This window comes from Gavialis gangeticus, unplaced genomic scaffold (genome assembly GCF_001723915.1).
Source record: "Gavialis gangeticus isolate Ggan-Ray unplaced genomic scaffold, GavGan_comp1, whole genome shotgun sequence".
Classification (NCBI taxonomy): Eukaryota; Metazoa; Chordata; order Crocodylia; family Gavialidae; genus Gavialis; species Gavialis gangeticus.
In genome coordinates this window covers 26014337-26036293 of record NW_017729006.1, presented here as the reverse complement: position 1 = coordinate 26036293, position 21957 = coordinate 26014337, and the positions used below count along the sequence as shown (strand labels likewise).

At 42.3% G+C, this 21957-nt stretch overlaps 1 protein-coding gene across 1 annotated transcript in view; it reads right to left on the bottom strand.

Moving 5' to 3' along the window:
* The window catches only part of FKBP9 (FK506 binding protein 9), a gene marked incomplete at its 5' end in the record, with an annotated part of 36473 nt that overhangs the window by 3185 nt on the left and 11331 nt on the right, over window positions 1–21957 (bottom strand). The window contains 7 exons of the mRNA XM_019508717.1: window positions 2084–2229; window positions 5135–5321; window positions 6906–7051; window positions 9777–9960; window positions 11245–11396; window positions 17793–17982; window positions 19172–19317. Of these exons, the coding sequence (XP_019364262.1) occupies window positions 2084–2229; window positions 5135–5321; window positions 6906–7051; window positions 9777–9960; window positions 11245–11396; window positions 17793–17982; window positions 19172–19317 (1151 nt within the window). The remainder of the gene's footprint in view (window positions 1–2083; window positions 2230–5134; window positions 5322–6905; window positions 7052–9776; window positions 9961–11244; window positions 11397–17792; window positions 17983–19171; window positions 19318–21957) is intronic.

Below are 21957 nucleotides of genomic sequence, written 5' to 3'. Positions count from 1 at the left end.
ATTGGATCAGGCCATATGGATGAACAGCACACTGGGGTTAAGCAGCCAAAGAACACCCAATACTCTGGTCATATGAGATGCATGTGTCCCAACCCATTGGCAACAGGTAACAAATGTAACATGACGTCATAACAAACACAAGAGATTGTCAACACAATGTTTGTTAAAATTACTGTGGACGTCGCTCAAGTTCTTTTAACTTTACAGGTCAGTAACTGTCCCCATATTAGGAACTGAACTTCCCTGCAATGGAAGTAATAATTTTGTAATTCTTTATAGGCAACTTTCATTCTAACCTGAAGTATCAATCCTGCAAATACACTTTCTCCCACACATACAGTCTCACTTACAAGACCTATGCACGCAGGAGTAACTACATGGCCAAATACAGAATTAACAACTCATGGTTAGTCTACAACATTATGGAGCAAAATACAAATGAATATTCTAACCTGGACAGTATACTCATTGTAAGATGGCAGGTGCTTCTTCTCAAAGAAATATAGTTTACTAATAGTGAGAAACTGAGCCTCTATAAATGCCTTATATTAATGAGTAAAAATACCTCCATGTTTTCTATTTTACTATTTGCCCATGTTACCTTAAAGGCTTTTTGTAGTTCCAATTTTCTCTTTTTTACATTTTCTACGTACAATAGTAAGTTTCCTATTAAGTATAAAATGTTATCCAGGTAATAACAGGTACTAAATAAACGTGCCATAATTGATGCTACTGCGCATTAGCACCAGCTTTTTAAGTGATATTAATGTAAACTAATTCTACTGTACATGAGCACATTTTTTCATGCCACGCTAATGCGCAGTAGAACTAGTCTACTGTGCCGTTAGCGTCTCAAGTAGACACGCCCACTGAGTGATGCTTAAAAACTAGGGTTGTGCGAAGCTTTGGGCCCTGATTCAATTCAGCAGAGATTTGGTTCGATTAGGTGGCCAATCTCTGAATCTGAATTGAATCAGAGGACCCTTTCATCTCTCCAAATCAAATCAGAACCCTCCGAGTCAATTCAGAGAGATTCAGAAAGGGTTGGAGATTTGGGCATAGAGATAGATTTAAATGTTTTTTCTGCATACCTCTAGATAGCAGGGGCTTGTGAATGCTGTGATGCTGGAGCAGATGAAGTGTCCCACAGGAGTACAGCAGGCATCCCAGCGCATTCAGCAGCAAACCTGGAGGTGGACCAGAAGCACTTCCAGTCCACTTCCAGGTCTGCCGGGGAGTGTGCAGGGGGACACCCCCCCCCAGCGACTGGTGCCTCCTGGGTCTGGGAAGGCAGGGCACGGGCACCTGGGGTCCCCCTGCAGCCAATTGCTGAGTGAGGAAGGCATGGGGGGGCCCCCAGTGCACTCCCTGGCAGACCCAGAAGTGGACCGGAAGTACTTCCAGTCCATTTCCAGGTTCGCCGCCAAGCACATGGAGGGCCCCCCCCAGCACTGCTGTGGGACACTCCATCCGCCCCAGCATTCACAAGCCACTCCTGCTACCTCAGGATATATAGAAAAAACATTTAAAGCAGTGTCTATGGCCAAATCGCTAATTCTCCGAATCAGCATCAGAGCTTCGGATTCAGCTGAATCGAATCAGGGACAGTGATCCGAATCAACGAATCAAATCACTGTCCCCAATTTGGGCCAAACCCGAATTGAATAGGGCCTGCTTCGTCCCCCCCTATTAGGAACCTCTGAAGGTCTGTGCCCTAGTGCCTACATCATTCCATTACTACAAAGCAACATTCCTGACAACTTGTAAGTGCTCAGTAAATGTGCTAGGATAATCAGCATAATGGCCAAAGATCTCTCATTTTCAAGGCCATTATTATTAAAGGTAGAAAGTTTATTCCTATCAGACATATGTTTGTTAAAGAATACAAGTTATACACAGAATAGTTCCAAAAAGACAATGCTTTAGAACTATTAAATAATTTTAAGAAATACAAAAAAGTTCTTGAATATTTGCACTTTTTAAGTTTTCTACCTTCCTGTCCAAAATATATTAATAATAAAAAGCAAGACTCATATCACTCACAGTTCGGCCACTGATGGAGTACTAGATTTCATTTACTTACCAACTCCACGTTCTCCATAACCAAGATGGGGTGGAATAACAACTCTTCGTCTTTCTCCAACACACATATCTCGAAGACCCATGTCCATCCCCAGTACAACCTGGCCAGATCCCAGAACTATGTTGTACGTTTTGCCAAGATTAAGCCTGAGAAAACAGAACTTTCAGTACTTCTGAACTGCTACTCAGTTATACAATTTCCACATAAAAGACTCCTCATAGCCAGAATATGCTTAGCCCAAAAGCTATGAGCTTCCAAGCAATCAAGTATGCTGCTGCTTCATTAACTACAGTCTCCATCACATAGACACCTCAGTCAATGGCGAATGAGTCAACACCCTGGTATTATAACAGTAGAAGGGAATCTTAAGGTTCTTCTTATCCAACCCTTTGCACAGATATCTTCAAACACCAGTGATAAACCTGATGAATTATTTCAGTCCTCCCGCTCAAATTCCAAAGTATTCTTCCCTTCAAAATGAGGGAATTTTGCCTTGCAAATGTCTTGTTTCACATATACACACAGCTTTTTAAGCTGCAGGCCAAGTTCTGTAAAGCCCTGAGTATATGATTAAGCTTACTGATATCAACTGTCCCTTTGGCTAGATGAGGCTGGGATTTTTAGAAAAGCTTATAGTATGACACCAAACTGCCATTGGAATTAAATGGGATTTGGGCATCTAACTAGTCTATGTTCCACTGAAAATCCCAGCTTGAGTTGTTTAATCTCAGGACAGTTTGGAGATCTTTATCATTCCTAAGAATCTTACTAACTTTTTAGTTGTACTTTGTTGAAGCTGTGTCTTGCTATTGGTCTATTTTCTAAAATGTCTTTTGTGAAGTGATAAACTGTCAAATACACATCATAATTCTAAAAATGAAGTGTACAGACTTAAGGTTTTTGCTGGCATTCCTCACTGTAGCACCTTTTTGCTGTCAATTTTTCTGTTGTTATTTTTTAGCTTGGTTGTGTGACAGCAAGAGAGAACCTCTATAGAGCACAGAAGAACAATGGTAAAAGCCCTTGCCCAGGACTTGGGAGATATAGAGTCAAGTCTCCACTCCACCTAATTTCTTTGGGTAAGTCACAGACTTTCTACTTCGTAGTCCCATATCTGGAAAGTAAGAACAACAGGACCTTCCTACCTTGCAAGGGAACATATTATAAGATACTACAGCCATGGGTACCACAGAAGTACTCAGTCAGATTTTCAACTTTGCATGTTACGTTATATACTGCTGAAACCATGGACTGTGTTAGCACTCTGTTAAGAAGCAGCCCTTCCCCACATCACCCCCAAAAATAAATAAATAAAAGATCATTTTACTACTAATTCTATTCAAAAGATGAGGATAAAAACCAAATATATAACACTGTTTGTATATGCCAGGGGTGCTCAACCCCCAGCCTCCAGGTCAGCTCCGGCCTGTGGACCCATAGTCATCCAGCCTGCAGAGCTCCTCACAGGTCCAGAAATTTGGCAGCACAGTAGCAGTGGTAATTAATACTGCCACATTTCTAATCGCAATGCAAATGGATTGGGCCCTGGCTGGGTTGGCCTCACACACCAGATAAGGTCCACAGACCACATCCAGCTCACAGACATACGTGGTACTGCTCATCCAGCCTGCAGTGAAAAGGTTGGTCACCTTTGGTATATGCTGTACTTCAGATCAATTCAAACCATGTTTCACTGAGTAAAAATAACCTATGTTGTGCCACAAAAGGAAGCAAAACCACTCAAGAGGGATCAGGTCTGTCAGGCAAAGAGATGCAGCTGTTCCTCTCGGGAAGAGAGGCAAGGGTCACCAGCCTGTCATTCCCCACACCATCCCACTGTTTCTGCATTGAGATGGAAGTGGAGCATGGTCAGAACCCTCCAATCCGGCCCAACCATAATCCAGCCATCCAATAGTTTCTTCCAGGAATGTCTCAGTTCCAATAAAAGCTAATGAAACAAACAATCTATGCTGTAGTTAGGCTTGACAGGATTCCATGTTTAGTCAGTAGACATTGATAAATGCCAATTTCACCTCACACCTCGCAGACTAATGAAAAAAATATTTCCATCATTAATAATCAAAATTTATAGGAAGGGGACATAAGAAAAATGATGGCCGATGGAATGTGTGATGACAGGGGAAGCAGTCCTTCAGAACTCTACTGACTAGTTTGGACTGCAACTCCCAGAAACCCCAGGGGACTGGGAACAAAGGAAAAGGAAGTGACAAGCAGACAAGGCAGCTACCAGCGAGTGGAGCTGGGACTGATGGCAGTTCTGCCAATCAGCTGGCCACAGTTCTACAGTAGTTGTTTGTCATTAATAAGTTGTCTGCCCCCCCACCCCTAATTTCATACAATCTTGAAAAATTTATTTGATAAAAAAAAAAAAAAAAAAAAAAAAAAAAAAAAAAAACAAAAAAAAAAAAAAAAAAAAAAAATCAAAGAAATGCTTAAATATACTGATGTTCTCTCTCAAAATTATTAAAAAATAAAAATTTAATTCTGCCAAGCCTAGCTATAGTGCAGCCTCTGCTACGATTGCAGTGTAGCAGATATACTTGAGCTCGCAACTGGTTAAGTACTTGGGTCCAGCTACCCCACACTGAGCTGCGCATTGGCACAGCTAGACTGCTGTGTGTAGTCTGACTTTGCAATTTTAAAGTTAGCACAAATATAATTACATTGCACTGCAGTTTCAGCAGAGACTGTGGTGTAGCCACCCTATAATTCATACGCATCGGGTCCATTATTCGGTTGACAATTTCTATGTTCTTCTTGATGGTCCCTTTTTTATGTCATTCTCAGCTCCCTTCTCAACCCATGACTGCCTGGCTTACTCATTTCTTTTCTTTTTAGGGAAAGATTACATATGAACAATAGGCAACCAAACAAGAAAAATAAAAATGCCCATCAGGTTATTATGAGTATTTTAACATTACTGTTATGCTTTTTCATCTCCAAAAATTCTTACTTCTTTGTATAATGTTCACTATAAGTCATGTTTTTGGCATGATGTGGAATGTTCAATATGCCAACTGATGCACTTACGTTGAGTCCAGCAAAGTGCCATCCAAAAGCGAGGCATTATAATGATACTTCAGGTAATCCCCTTTCTTACTTAGAACTGTGCAGTTGGTAGGTTTGTAACGAGTAGTAATGCTGACAGAGTCTGAAGGGTTATGGAAATCAATCACATGGATGTCAAAAACCAGCACTGCTGATCCTGGAATCTTCCCTAAATAGGAAACAATCATGTTAGGAGAAACAAACTGCACATAGACAGGGAAACAGTACCAAGCACTGAACAAAGTGTAAATAAGTAAAATGTTGCAAACACTAAAAAACGGCATTTCTCCTCTTTGTTTCAGTTTACAACTCTCAGGTTTAAAGCATTCAATCACCTCTATATATAGCATTGACGCAAGATGTATTCAATGCAAGAAGCTTAAAAATATAAAGCAAATTAAAAATACATAAAAATAAAGGTATAAGTAAAGAATCATCTCCAGAATTAAGAAAGCATTTTCATAATTCAGTATTTTAAAATGGGGTGAAGTGAATCTAGAAGCTTACGGTTTTTTCTGGCTAACTTAACCACTTAAACTGCTGCCTCATGCAACAAGTCACTATTAAAGCAACAACATATTTTAATAAAACATCACAGTGGCATTCTTCAGCATTGTTCTGCCTAGATACTTGTAGCTGGAAAAAACAACATTAGAAGAGTAAAACAACTTGAAAAAGTCCTGCCATCAAACACTGGGTTTCCCCCCAGCCAGAGTATTGTGTGATTGTATTGCTACCAATGACAGATGCATCCAAGGTTAACAAAGGTTTTCTTTGCCATGCTGTCCAAATCCCATTCAGCAAAGTGAAATCTGTGGGCACTTAGTGCTTTGGGAGGCGTGGAGGTGCTTTAATTAGTCTGGCTCCTAGCCATTCTAATTAAAGCACCCAGAGCATCACATGTATCAGCATCCCCACGCTAAAAAATGGTGGTGGGGGCACTTTAGCTAAAGCTCATCGAACAAACTTTAAAGTGCCACCACCATCATTTTTCAGTGCAGGGACGCTGATACACATGACACTGGAGTCTGCTGGACTGCAGTAATTACCACACTTCAGCAGACTCAGTTAATCAAGTCTATTCCATACACTATAATTACAGTGCATTGAAGCAGCCTCACTGCACGTGTATAGGAGCCCTGTGTTTTTAAATACAGAACATTTCTAAAACAAATTCATCACTGAAAATAATGGTTGCTGGAAAGGATGTTTTAGAAACTCAAAGGAGACAACTGTGATTAGCTAGAGAGATTGCTACATCTACCCTCTTCCGGAACTTTTCCAAGAGGCTAGTGAATTTCCACAAAAATATTTTAATTGTATATTATACCTACACACACTTTGCTGTTACATGCGCCCATGCATCCACTGTTTACAGAAGTGATTTAGGTGTCCACCAAACCTGTGGTTATGGAAGAAAGGCTTTATATACTGAATTCCTTTAGCATATAGAATTTATTCAGATATACATAGGAAAGGGGCTCCAGGTACATCTATTTGTCTGAACCACTGATTACTCAAATGATTTTCATGTCACCAGTTATAGCCAGACAACTGAAGCTACAAGATCTCAAAGGCTGGGTATAATCTTGCTAGTTATATACCCACCAAGCCCTACATTAAATTTAAAAAAATATTTTGAATATGAAAAGAAAGAGACATTTTAGAAACTAATTAGATGTATTTGTGCTAGACAGCCAAGGGAAGCACTTCCACTTACAAAATATTATACAAAAATAAAAGCTCAGCTCACCTCTTCCTTCCTCCCCATAACCAAGGTGAGGAGGAATTATTACTCTTCTCTTTTCACCAATGCATACACCTAGCAAGCCTTCATCCATCCCAGCAATCACATAGCCTTTCCCAATATAGGTGTCATACGTACGATTCCGGGAATAGCTATAGAAAATATTTTGCTTTAATGAGACTTCAGCAGCATTCACATCTGTTAGTTTATTCAGTGCTATGTCAAACTTGAAAGCCTAAAATGGTTTTATGCCATAATTTATAACAGTTAAAGCAAGATTCACAGTTGTTTTTTTCTACTACTTGAGAAACCCAAAGAAACCATGTTGTACAAGTCATCTGGGCCATAACTTCTCAATATTAAATACTGAGTATTTGTTGCGATTAAATCACAACTGAAAAGCCGCTAATTTGCAAATGTATCTCAACTGGATATGAATAGAGAACAATTAACATCAAGAAATACCTCCAATCACTCCTTTCAGGTTAGGCATATTAAGCTAAACAGTTTTCTGTGTTAAAAATATTCCTTAATAATCCTCTACCACTGCTGTAATGAGTATTTTCATAAGCAAGTTTTGACTCCATTTTCAGCAAGCTTTCTTCATATTATCTCATTCTGTAGCAAAAGCCAAAGCCTAATAATATCTGGACCTACTGCCATCTGAAATCAATAAATCACTTCTCTTAGAGGAATGGAAAAATGAGTCATCTTCCACAAGACAGCATCAAGGAAACATGAGTAATAAATATCCATCTCAAGAATCAGACCCAACATCTGTAACTCAGCAGGGCAAACATATCATGCAGGATAGCATTATGCATTGTCCTTATTAGAGACTGTACATGCAAGTATAGCCAGAGAAGGGAATGCAAAAATACACTTTTGGTATTCTAGCTCAGATAGAGCCAATGTAGCCCCTGCTATAATTTAAGGAACTCTAGGCACCACTCTAAGGTATGAGCTGCCTATGAACAGTTCTGCAGCCTTACTATTGCCCTGAATGGCTGTAGCGAGAAAAAATAATAATAATTCCAGGCCTCCCCTAACACCTACTATTAGCTTCAGTCCTGGTACACCTATCAGCCAGCAAGAAAATTCTCCCCTGGCTGACTGCAAGGCTTTTACATGCTTTACATTATTTTGGGTGACTAATGAATTTCAAAATCTGATTGGTCCAATTCTTCTAGTATGTATTAGCTAATGTCCTTGCATGTAACTCCTGCAAGAAATTAGAATGTCAATTTATTTATGAATAAACTTTAACATTTGTCATCTCTTACTATGATGTACAGTTATTCAAATACTCGGGATTACAAAATAGCTATGATTATTTATTCATAAAGGCCAATATATATACACATACTAAAGAAAAAATTTTAAAGTTCTGTTTAGAGAAAGGAAACATTTTTAGACAGATAATGTCTCTGTCTATCCTATGGTATGCAGCACACTAAGACAGCTACTTTATTTCTGGTTCAAAACATAGCATGCACTAGGGGTGTGCGAAACAGGCTATATTCAATTCAGATTGGGCCCAAATCAGGGACAGTGATTCAATTCATTGATTCGGATCACTGTCCCCGATTTGATTCGGCCGAATCCAAATCTGAAGATTCGATGCTGATTTGGAGAATCAGCGATTCAGCCATAGACACAGCTTTAAATGTTTTTTCTACATACCTGGAGGTACCAGGAGTAGCTCGTGAACACTGCAGTCCTGGGGTGGATGGAGCATCCCCCCACGTGCTCGGTGGCAAACTTCTGGTCCACTTCCGGGTCTGCTGCCGAGCACACTGGGGAGCCCCCCATTCTCCTGTGGGACGCTCCATCCGCCCCACCATCGCAGCATTCACGAGCTGCCTGGTACCTTGAGGTACATAGAAAAAACATTTAAAGCTGTGTCCCTGTCCAAATCACTGAATTGACTCAGAGGGTTCCGATTTGTTTCAAAGAGATTAAAGGGTCTCCTGGTTCGATTCAGATTCGGCGATTCGGCCACCAAATCAGGCCGAATCGCCACCAAATCAAATCAGCGACCAAAGCTTCACACAGCTCTAGCATGCACAGAAAGCAGCCTGTGCCCCAGCAACTGATGCACTAAGTCAACAGAGATGCATTAAATGTGACTTTGAACTTTTCTGTATCACTATTCTTCCAAGATGAACTCCATATAATGTAATACCATTAACCTTTTATGAAGACAGTTAATTTGTGTTTTTAAAGTACTGTGATCCTCAAATTAAAGCAGCTAGAGAAGTGTGAAGTTGTATTAGTTCAATTTATTTTACAATAATTTAACTGAAAGTCTTGTTAACTATGCTATTTTCTCCCACTCTGTCAGGTCATTGCAGAGAAAGGGCAGTTTATATTTATTAAAGGAAAAAAAATATTGAGAAACCTTTTTTTCCATCAATAGGAACCTATTCTGAATAGATATTTTTATCTTATGTTTTTATTATAAATATAAACAGTTCCTGGATACATATTATTAATATTTAACATGAAATAACCCATATTTATGTCCTTTCCCTTTAAACACATCTTTTAATATTTATAATTTTTTTAAGGACCTGAATCTGTAAGCTGCAGACAATCCTCAGAAGGACTGTCTTGTGATTGGGGCAGAGGACTAAAAGATTAATATTAATCAAGATTAATATCTTGCTCTGACACAGACTTTTATATCTTTGTCCCCTAATTTCCCCACTCCTCCATTCTCCAGTTATAAAAGTGAGTTAATATTTATTTTCTCTCACTCTTTTGCCAGTTTTAGACGACACACTTGCAGGAGTAAAGAGTTTCTTCCTATGTTCATGCTGTATGCTCACATGCATGAACTGAAGTAATATCTGTAATGTTCAGCAGTCAGGGTACCTGGAATCAAACAGTGTACCATCCATAAGCGTGCCATTATAATGGTATCTGAGAAAGTCTCCAGTCTGGCTTTTGCGCTCACAGGATTCAGGCACTTGCTGATTTTCAATAGTGATGCCATCTTTTGGGTTATGAAGATCTAGCAGAGCTACATCAAAGACCAGAGAAGCCTGTCCAGGAATATCTTTACCTACATGTGGGTTGAGAAAAAAAAAAGAAAGAAAGAAAGAAATCTGAGTGGAATTCTGGAAAGATCACAGCTTCTTGGTCATTTTTTTCATGCTGCCATTGTGTACGTTTCATTTTGTTTTTACCTCCCAGCCAGCCATTAGATAACACATGTACAGGTATTAAGACAAGGAAGAATTACCACAAATTTACAGCCCTTCCACTCCTAGATCTTCACCAAATCTGCTTCCACTCATATCTATGTAGGACTCTAGAGGCAGGTTTCCTCAAAATCCTTTAAATCCTGTTATTTGTATTATATTTGTTCTAGGTATATTTGTAGTATGCCCATACTCATGATAGCTGATCATCAAAATATTGGTCTCTCAAACTGCTCTTCAAAATGCTTTCCAAAACTAAATAAAATTATAAATGGCAGATCAGGAATGTGTATTGCTAAAGTTCTCTGAACTTCTCAGAGAGTCTATTCTGTGAAAAATGGCAGATTCAAAGCCTCCTAAAACCTATTCCACGCAATGCATAGTTATACTGTAGAGGGCACTGCAATAGAAAGCCACTGACAGCAAGATCCTAGGCTGATTCAAAAGAGACTGGATATTTATAACAAGGGCAGGGAAGGAATATTGTTTTTCATGCTTCAGGGCTAGCACTGACCTCCAGCTATTGCAGATCAGGACTGAGGAGGGGCAGATCATCTCCACAATGATCTATTGTAAGATTCTTCAATTTTCCTTTGAAGTAGATGGTATTACATCTCTGGGAGAAAGACTACCAGTCTAGGTGGACCTTGCATCTAATAAATATGGCAAAACCAAAAGGACAATTCTGCAATACGCCAGAAAATAACCTCTCGATTGGAATGGACACACATCCAGAAGGATATTTTCCGACATATCTGTGGGTTCCATGATATAGCCTACTTATGGACTGGCAGCAGAAAAAAAAAAGAACAGAACTGGGGAACCATAGAATGACTTTCTATTTATTAATGGTAGAAACAGGGAAGTCAGAAGAGAACAACTGACCTCCACTTCGCTACAGAGTCAGAGTACTTCATCCATACAAAAAGTCCAAAAGAAAATCAACTATTAGTATATATAGATTATAATTAACCAATGCTAAACATTTGTTTGCTACTCAACCAATCTACTTTTCATATAAAAGGTAAACAATGTCAATATTTTGTTGGTCAACCAAATCCTACATATAACACTTTTGAAACTTCTCTAATAGTATTTCTCATCTGTATGTTTTCTGGTGGAAAAAGGCAGGGGGAAACTTTTACCATCTCCTTCTTCTCCATATGCTAGGAAAGGTGGTATGGTGATGATACGCTTTTCTCCTACACACATTCCCAGGAGTCCCTTATCCATTCCAGGAATCAGCCATCCAATTCCCACATAAGTGTCATAAGTTCGCATCCGATTGTGGCTAAAAAGAAAGAGGAATGTCACAGAGCACAATAAAAAGAAGAGTTAAAAATAAACAAACAAACAAACAAACAAACAAAACCCCAACAGGGACACACAAATGGGCACCATAATTTGTAGTTAGAGCTCCCTGCATATATGACACAACATTACAACCACCTATTCCAAAAATACAGCTATATATTACCCGAGTTTAACAAAGACACTATGGGTAACATTTTCCAAAGTGCTCAAGTAGTTTAGAAACCCAAATCCCCATTTTCAAAAGCAATTTATAAAACCAATCCCATTAATTTTAATGAGATTAAGGAGACTAACTGCCTAATTTATATTTCAGAATGGGATTAGGTATGTATGAGAATTTAGACACTCTCCCTCTGATAGAGCATTTTTAAACAAGCTCTGGGGGCGGCGGGGAGCCTCCTGGCTCATATATAGGTAACTCTTATATTTCATCAACAGTACTCCCAGCAATCATGAGCCCACAGACATACTTGAGGATGTACAACATTCAGCCAAGTAGAAGCTCTTGGTAAATACATACATGAACAAGTGTATTAAGAATGATCAATACTGCAGGTTCCCTATATTTTGTATGAAACACAGGCACAACAAAATGTTTCTATCATGTGTATGTGAAAGAAGAGTTATTTATATAGTAACCAGAGCTCTTCAAGATGTGTAATCCACATGCACAGCCTCACTGTACGTACTCACATGCCTCAAGCAAGCAATCAGATACAATATTTTCACTTTATCAACATTCATAGAGTGCACAGCAGGATACACAACAGTGGGCGCATCTATTTTAATGCGCATTAAGCGTCACTTAAAAACCATAGGGCATTTATACATAACTTTGTCTGCTCTGACACGCCAGAAATCCAGCATGTCGGAGCAGATTTGATTGATCGAGTCTGCTCCACATGAGCTGACGTGCCCTGTGCTGAGTCACATGCGGTTGGCATAAGCAGTGAAATGCACATCAGCACACAGAAAATGGAAGTGGTGCACCTTTGAACTAAAACACCTGTAACAGGGAGCCCTCTTTATACACTCCCCTTCTGGGCATTGATATAACAGAAGCCCCTTCTTGCCTGCACCTCCCCATGAATTTCTTTTTCCTTCTGAGTATTAGCAGAGACCTAGCACACTCATTGTATGCAGGTGGCAAGGCTCGAAGCAAGCCAGAAAGATGAAGTGGCTTTCTGTAGGAGAAACCTACAAGCTACATCTACATATCAGTTGAGCCAAGTATCAGTAAAGAAAACAAAAGAACTAAAATATCTACTTCAAAGCAAAGCCTATAATAAACAAGAAAAGCCAAGGTGCATTGAAAGGATGACTGTAAATATATCCTGGTGAACACATTCCCCCTTTGATTAAGACCTATTTCCCAAGGCAAACTTCCCATATCTGTCTAAAGTTTTATGCTAAATCAGTCTATGTGACTGCATCTAACCTAACTCACTTGCTGTCCCCAGTGGCCTTTGATCCTCACTATCTCGCAGTGCATTTTTATATATTTCTCATAATGCATTTTTATATTTCATGTCTCATCTTTGCCCTAGCATTCTGTATTTTATGTTTTATACCTTTTAACGAATGTATTCTTTAGAGTAAGTCATACCTTGTATTACTAACATTGTTATTGTAAGAATGCATTGGAATTGTGATCACTGGATTTGTATTGCTGTATTGGGCTGGTCCGCTGAGTGAATGCGAGTATGTACGAGTCAGTAGGTAACTGAATGACAAAGCAAGAGCTTCCGGCTGTTAATTGACAATATCCTAGCCAGAGGAACTTACCATTACAAAACTCTACTCTACAAGCCATTTTAAGCTAATCAAGCCACCTGAAACCTGCAAGGACAAAGCCATTGAGTCAATCAAGTCAAGGGTGGACTCCCAAACCTGCACCATCGGGTGGAACCCCCAGTGACTGTGACTAACAGCTGTCACGCACTGCTCAAGACCTACATGGGACAGCGACTTCTGGATTGGGCAGTCAAGATGATGGTGGGGGATCACAGAAGTCTGCCAGAAAGGGATAAGAGGCAGTGAAGTGTGACCCTGAGTGCTACGCTCTCATCCAGCACCCGGCTTACCAAGACAGAAGGACAAGCAGGGGACCCTGTTCTGGAAAAGACATCTCCCTGGAGGCAGCTGACCATCAACAGCAGACTCCAGTGCCTGGATAGGTATAAACCAACATCAGTGCTACACCAGTACTGCAGAGAGAGTGTGAGAGTGAGCAGGGCTGTGCAAAACAGCATTGTTCTGCTTCAACTTCCGTTTTGATGGAACAGTATTTCGTTTCGAGTTTTGAAAGCACTGTTCTGTTTTGTTTAGTAGAAACTCCTTCAATGCTGTTTCAACACTTCATCATAGGCTATTCTGCAGCCAGCACTAGGAAAACTGACGCTGCTGCTGGCCCCAGCCAGCAGCATCAGCTTCCCATCATCTGGCAGGCAGATCTGGGACTCACCCATACCCCCAGGAGGGCTGCGCCAGACTGCTCCCGGGGTGCAGGCCCCCAGTCTGCCTCCCGGATCACAGGAGGGTGGTGCTGCCGCCTGGGACCAGCAGCAGGCGGGCCTGGGACAAAATTACCTTGTGCGGGGACCTGCTCCCTGCACAAGCTGATTTGCCCGGGCCCCGCACCCTCTTCGGGTCAGGTCTGGTGCAGGGCCCAGGGAAAAATCAGCTCCCAGTGGCTCGCAGCCCCGTGGAACTGAGCTAGTGGGGGAAATTGGAGTGCAGTGCCAGGACTGCACTCCACCTCCCTCCACCAGGCTCTGCTCCCAGCAGCTCGCAGCCCTGTGGAACTGAGCCCAGTGGGGGCAATCAGAGTGCAGCTCTGGGGCTGTGCTCTGTCTCCCTCCACCAAGCTCAGCTCGCAGCCCCATGGAACTCAATTTAATCTTAGGTCAGAAAGAATAAGGTCTGGGAAAGAACAGCAGCAAGTTGACTTACTGACTAGGTGGAATTCAGTAAACACCCTGGAAAAAACACTTAGGATAGATGTTTAAGACTACTTTGCCTAGATAAAACGCTATCTAGGGAGAATCCACCAAGAAAGCCCGGATCTCACCCACCTTCATTACAAAAGTAATTTCCACCAACAAAATGGTTTCCAAGAAAAAGAGAAGCAAAGAAGATATTGCCACAAATCCAACATATAGTCCCATCTAAAACATGAAGACTGAATTTAGATTCCATTGTAGAACAGTGCCCCACACTTGAGGGTGAAAAAACCTTCAGTGGGCCCTTAAGGAAGCTCACTATCAAGTGACAAAACACATTCCAGTCATCAGCTGGAGAACTGTGGGCTGGAACAGCTGCCAGATGTACTTGAGATACATCAGCATGTTTGAGCACCAGAGGATGTTCTAATATAGTTGGGAGAGAAGATAAAAGAGGAGTAAAATTTCTTGCCTGACACCACTTGAAAATTAAGTCCACTTAGTAAAGTAAATAAGTGTATCCAGTAGAAACCTTTCTACTGTGCGTAAGGATGTCCCTTACTTGGGTAGACCATTTTTGCTCCAATATCAAGAACCACAGATTCATACATTTTACGGCTGGATCTCAAAAGATCATCAGGTCCAGCCCCCTGGACCAGGCAGGAGAAATAGCCATCCAACACTGAAGCACTCTCTCTAGAGTCCTAATCCAGGTACCTTAAAAAGGTACAAAAGGGTTATAGCACATCCTGATCCTGTAGTTAATTAATGTTGTTTAGACTGAGTTCAGGGAAATGCACTGCTTTTTTCAGCCCAGAGCACATGCACTTAAACAGAGTACACTGTACTTGCAGAATAAGAGGTGTGGTTAGGAAAACATACAAAAGGATTCCTGACCACTAGATGGGAAAAAAAAAAAAGCATCAGACAGTAAGTCCTGGAAGAGGCCTCCCTTGGAGCATAGAACCAGCTGTTGGGGGTTTTTTTTGCATTATCCAACAGCAAGATCTATTTTCAAGCAATCCCACTCTACAGAAATGAACTGGAGAATGGAACAGAGGCAGTGCATGAAGTACCTTCCTACCGTGCTCAGGTCAAGCCAGGACCAGAGTTTGACACCCAAGAAGATATGGGAACCATAAATCTGGAGAAGCATCTAGGCCACATTTCCTGGGCTTTTTGACAGTCACCTGAGGATCACCAACAGTGCCAGTGTGTAACAGGGAACCCTATCCCTATTACTAAGAAGTGGGGAGTGTTTCAGAAAACCTGAGGGCAAAGCAGCAGCAGGTGCAAGTTGTTCATATAAACTGAACCACAGGCTAAAAAAGGACAGGTTACTAATGACTGATTCGACAGCATCTAGGCCCTGGGAGTAGCAGATAGGTCATATGACCAGAAGGGGGCTGGTCTTGGGGCATATAAGCCCAGTCTCTGGTCATGGAGTGGGCAGTCTGACTCTGGCTACTGCAGGACAGGCAGCTTCCAGTAGAGCTGGTGTCAGTGAAGGATCAGGCCAGCCCAGGAGAGGTTCCTGGTAGCCTGCAGGGATGCAACCAAACATGCCTAAGTAGGAGGGCTTGAAGACTAAAGACCCAGAGAGGTCCATGTTTGAGTTAGGACTGGTTCAGTTGCTATTTTGTGTTTCTGAGTTTGACTAGAGGACTGGATTGTGGCTGTAGGGGTGGATTGGAGACCATATAACTCTGGGTGTCAAACCCTGCCAAGGGGCCAGGGAGAGCAAGCTTGGCTAGACCCAAGAGAATCAAAGCCGGGGCACAAGCCAAAAGAGACAGGCTAGGGCCAAGGCCCAGGAGCTGAGGTCCTAAATAGTGGACCAGGGATGAGGACTCAGCCAAAGGAAAAGGGGGCCAAAGCTGAGACAGCTGAAACACCAGCAAGTGCTTGGAGGCCTGAGGCAAGGACCTGCCTTAAAAGGGAAAAGTACCGTAAGGGAAACACAGAGTCTCCTAGGACCAAGTGTGGGCTTAGCAGCTCAAGGAGAGAGCCAGAAGGGAGAGCACCAAAGAGACTCTTCGCAGCCTCCAGGGACCACCTCCTCAACAAACTAACAAAAACCTCAAAAGGTACAGCAGGCAAAAGACTGGAGATGAGCTGGGGCTGGAGAGGACAGCAGTCAGGTTGGACCCCAGTGGGACACAAGACACTGACGGACAGACCCTAGAGGCTTGCTACACAGAGCTTGACTGTTAAAGCCTCCAGAAGTGCCAATGGTATATTTACGAAACTGTGAATCTTGGATTTAAATGGATGAAGCAGTGGCAAGACACCCTAACGTAAGAACTCCTTCGAGTGCCAATCTTGGATCTGTAACCCACTATAAGTCTCTCCAGAGTTTAGAAGTAGTATCTCCATAACAGGGTAGTGCTGGGTGATGCACAATGCCAGCCCCTTGTCACGGGATCTGAGGCAGATCCCATAGATTGCCCATGTCCCTTCAAAACCAGAACGTACGCAACCTATATATGGAGCATCACATATGCCCATCAGATGTGGACATGGCACCATCACATGAATGGCAACGCAATGAATGGGAGTGAATCCATAGCTAAAAAAGAAAAAGAATATCCAAAAGCTAATGAGGAAGGGGGGAAAAACCCACCTAACTAAAAAAAGGAGACAATTCAAGATGGAGCCAAAAGCTAAGGCAGCCCTCAAAACAGTGGCACTATATGACATAAAATAACTGCACCAATAGGGCATCAACCCCAACCAATGAAACACTAAATAAGAACCTTGCCTTTCCCATTTTATCTTTTGTAAAACAGAGAAAGAAAATAATAATAAAAAGCAAAGAAGCAGTGCTTTAAACAAAGGCTTCAGACGGGTTTTCAGGCCACAAGCACAGCTAGAAAGTGAGCATTTTGATCACGCCAAGGTGGTTGAGAGGCATTGCAGAGCACGAGATGCACATACACCCTTTTCCACATCAGCACAGAACACAAGGAGGGACAAGGCCACAGCAAACTCTACTGGTACTGCTGAAACTAAAATATTTCTCTGATCTACTGTTGAGACATGCACATATTCATAGAGAGGACGTACATACACCCTCACTCAAAGTAAAAAATTCAGGATTGACTCTCAGAAGCATGGGATTAATCAGAGTGGCCAGAGTCTGCCTTGCAGTTACTGCAGCAGCTTTTCACAGAGCTCTGTCAATATTTTAGGCTAAGCCCAAGTTACAAAACAGTACAGATCAGCACATCACTGGAAGCTTTGCCAAAAAGCCAGTTAAGAATTAAAGGAGCCTGAGTCAGCCCAACTCCATCTATTAGCATTCTATAACAACTAACCAAAAAGAAGAGGATGAGAATATTACCAATTTAACATCTTCAGTTTCTACCTGCACAACTTCTAGGCCTCTTGTAATCCACAAAAAAAATCCACATAAAATATTAATTCCATACCTTGAATCAAACAGTGTCCCATCCAAAAATGTTCCATTATAATGGTATCGAACAAAATCAGACACCTGCACTGTCCGAGTACAGTTTTCAGGTTTGAAATAAGTTTGAATCTGCACTTCATCTTCAGAATTCCAGAGATCAATCAGAAGCACATCAAAATGGAGCACTGCATTCGGGGGGATTACACCAGCTGTGAACCCAAAAAGTTCAAACAGTTACGATTCTGCACTTTTGCATAGGACACCAAACTAACATAGAACCTACTTTATCAGAGTAAAAAGTTTATCACCCACAGAGAGGTTTTCCAAAGAAGATGCCAGTACTAACTTTATATCTATTTATAGTATTATGCCTGTATACATGCATACATTTACTAAATAGCTGTATTGATATCTTATGGAAAATATAACATGTAACAAAATTAACCACTCAGTAAAAGCCAAGCCCAGCAAGTTGCTGACTGCCTTCTACTCCCTTTGACTTCCACTTGTGGGTGTGAGAGATGAGGTCACTCAACACCATATATAATCAGGGTCTAAGCAACTATTTAGCACTTCCATACTATTTGGGGGGACTGGAAAATTAACTCATGAGCAGCAAGTAAGAAGCTTTACTTGAGGAACATGGGAGCTTAACTTCACATACTTATATAGTATTTAAAAAGGGCATTGTGAACTTGGAATCTAGTTGGTTTCAGGCTCAAACCCTGACCAAAGTCCTTTGTCAACTGTTGTGATTTTTCAACACTTCCCTTCAGCATTTAAATGTTTCTCTCCCCCTTGTTTGTGTGTGAAAAACCACACAAACAGGAAGAGAGGCTGACAGAATACAAAACATTATGTAATATACATATCAAACAAGCTAACCCCAATTCAGCACCCACTCAACTTCAAGAATCCAAGCATTCCAAGTGAAGCCCACGGGAAAGCCCATATACTTAATGACTGGAGGATTAAGGCTTCTCTCTTTGGCCCCTTCCAGTTAGGGTAAATAGATACTACTTTTAACAAAAAATAGGTATAAACAAAACGCAGACAAAGATCCATTTTTTAAAAATAATCATCTAATTTCTGTGGTTGTAAAGATCATTTTCCAATTGAACATGAGCCAGTTGTAAATGTATGCAATGTTGCATCACTAACATGACATTGCCCTTAAACTTCAAAAGTAAATTCCCTGCATCCTAGTTATTTGAGACTGAGTGGCTGGTATCTGGGAAGTGTTTTTAAGCCCACTTAGTACTGATCTTCTGGACAACATGGACCCCAGAAAAAGCAAACCAGGTGCAATTTTTACAACTCTTTCTTGTGATCCCAATCCCTGGAAGCTCAGCTGAATCTCTTACACAAAGTTATTTACAGATGTAATGCTGTACTTACAAACGCCTTCACTCCCGTAAGCAAGTTTGGGTGGAATTTTCACAAATCGTCTCTCATTCACACACATTCCAAGTAGAGCTTTATCCATCCCTTCAATAAGCTGGCCTTTTCCCACAAAGACATTGAATGTAGAACCCCTGTCATAGCTAAGAAATGGGAAGGAAGTAGACAAAGTCATTAGGTGGGTTATTTACAAATTTTTCTTGGTCTATCTCTTGCTGTGGTTCAGTTTCATCTTATTCCCATCTCAACCTGTTAAAGGATTCAGCTTTGGACCCAGCACCTGTGGAGAACAGAAACAGAAGCATCGCCTAAACTTTATCTTTCTACTTGTTCCCAATGAACTCATCTAACAGCCCATGCTCCATCACAGATGCCTTCTAATGATACACCATGTATCATGCAACTGCACAACTGCAAAATTGGCACAACTGCAAAAATTTCACGCTACAGCTGCAACTTGCACTTTCACAACAATGACTGGAGGATCCACTGCAAAATTACTGAACTAAGAAACAAGTTAAAAAGAACAACAATTATTAAAAAAGCAAAGATACTATAATGTATCTAAAGATTCAGTTTTTTCCGTTTTTGACAATAGTCTGAAATGCTTCACTAAATATTATTCAAAATAATGAAGCCTTTATAACACGAGACCTAGTCATTGTGACTACTACTTTGCTACGGGTGGAAAACATCATTTTCATGCAGATTCACAATTTTTTTCTCCTCTGTACTTCAAGCTCCCATTTTAATACTTGGGCAAATATAAAAAGTTTAGACACCTGTTTTGTATAGCAAGCTTGCCAGTTCCAAAATGTGATACTGATAATTATCAGGGGTCCTGGTTTTATCCGTTTAAGAACTGCAAATTCTCTGATAAAAATCCAAAATTCTCTGAGTAAACAACCCAAAATCTGTGTTTTTCTGCAATTACAATAAAATGCCACTATATATACAGACATCAGTTGAACATAAATGTTGTATTGGTGTATTTCCAATTTTAAAGCAATTCGGAAGCCTACCAGTGCCCCAGTCACTATAATAAAATAATTTCTCAAAAGCTATATATTTTGGCATTTGATTTTGGTTTTTCTATCATGGAAAATCAGAGCTTCTCCTGCCTTCTTCACTCACCAGGACACGGGTCCAGCTGCAGCCTGTCCCCCGCATTGCTTTGTGGCACTGAACAGCCCTGATATGTCGGTGCCCTGCTCCTGCCCATACCATTGCCCCTCATTCCCAACCCACAGCCCTGCTAGTGCCCCTTATTCCCAACCTGCAGGTCCCTGGCTCCCAGCTACCAGGGCTACAGGACCATCCTGCTTGCTCCCTGCTCCTCAGGGACCAGCCACAGCCAGCCAGCAGCACACAAGCTCCAGCTGCCACCATTGCTGCAGCTGGAGCAAAGCACAAAACATGGAGTCCAGCACCTCCCCCTCCCGCCACCTCCACCCCCCTCATGCATGGCACAGCCGAAGCAGAGCCAAACAGAGCCCATGAGGGGGCAGGGGAGGATGTAAACTGCTCACTGAGGGGCTCAGAGCTCCCCACTCTGCTGCCCTCTCCCCAGGGGCTTCTCAGGCCAGCGGGCAGGGCAGGGAGGCTGGGTGCTGCCACTGCTGCCAGGAGCCCCATGCCAGCCATGCTACCATGGCAAGGCACCCCCTGCCTGACCAGCATCAGCAGGGTTGGCAGCAGTGGCAGCGCGGATTTGTATCACATCTCACACAGTGGCATGGCCAGCATGGAGCTCCTGGCAGCAGTGGCACAGAGCCTCCCCATCCCGCTCTGCCTTCCCATGCTCGGTCCCATCTGCTGGCCTGCAGAGGCCCTGGCGGGAGGGCAGTGAGGTGGGGAGCCCCAAGCCCCACAGCAGGCAGCCCACATACTCCCTTACCCCATGCACAAATCTAGGGAGGCACATGTCCCCCCATTCCCCACCAACAGGTTACTTCTGGCACCCAACCCATCCCCAGGAGTGTGCAGAATGGCAGGGAGCCAACCCCATCACTGCCCCTGGACAAGCCACCCATTGCTCCGTCCCACTCCCCCAGCTGGGCCCTGCAGCCCCAGTCCTCAGCACCACCCTCACTGGGCAGCACCCCCAGCCCCAACCACCGATCCTGCTGCACCCCCTCCCTCCCTCACCACGAGGGCTTCAATCTGCCCCCCTGAGCCTCCTGAATTACCCTTTGCCCCCACCCCCAGACTTATCTGCATGCAGCTGGAGGAGCTGTTCTCCACCGCTGCCGGGCTATATTGCTGGCCAATAGCATGTGTGCACATGCACACAGCCCCCCCCCGTCCCACCCCCACAGCCTCAAGCAGCCCTTTCAGGCTAGAACTCTGCCAGTTTGTAAGGGGAAACCTGTGGTTTCCCATGTTTTTCTCCTTTAAAGGAAAAAAAACCCACATTTTTCCACAGAAAATGGAAAACCCAGATCCCTGATAATTATCTTCCAAGCAATAACATTTGAACTGTTGCATTTGAAATTGTTATAAAGCTTTGCATAACATGATGGAAGTAGGGGTGCACTGATACATCGGTCCCATATCATACTGGCACCAATAAAAGGAAAATTGACATTTCCTGCAATCATTTTTTATTGGCTAATGTGGCCACTATGTCATCAATAAATGCTGCGTGCACACATGCAGCCGCAGCACAGCACGCAGGCAGCCAGAAGCGCAGCCCAACAGCGTGAAGAGCACAGTCAGGCCAGTAAGTCTGTTGTGGGGAAGGGGTGGGGAAGGGGGCAGGAGCATGGGGTGGGGGCAGGCCA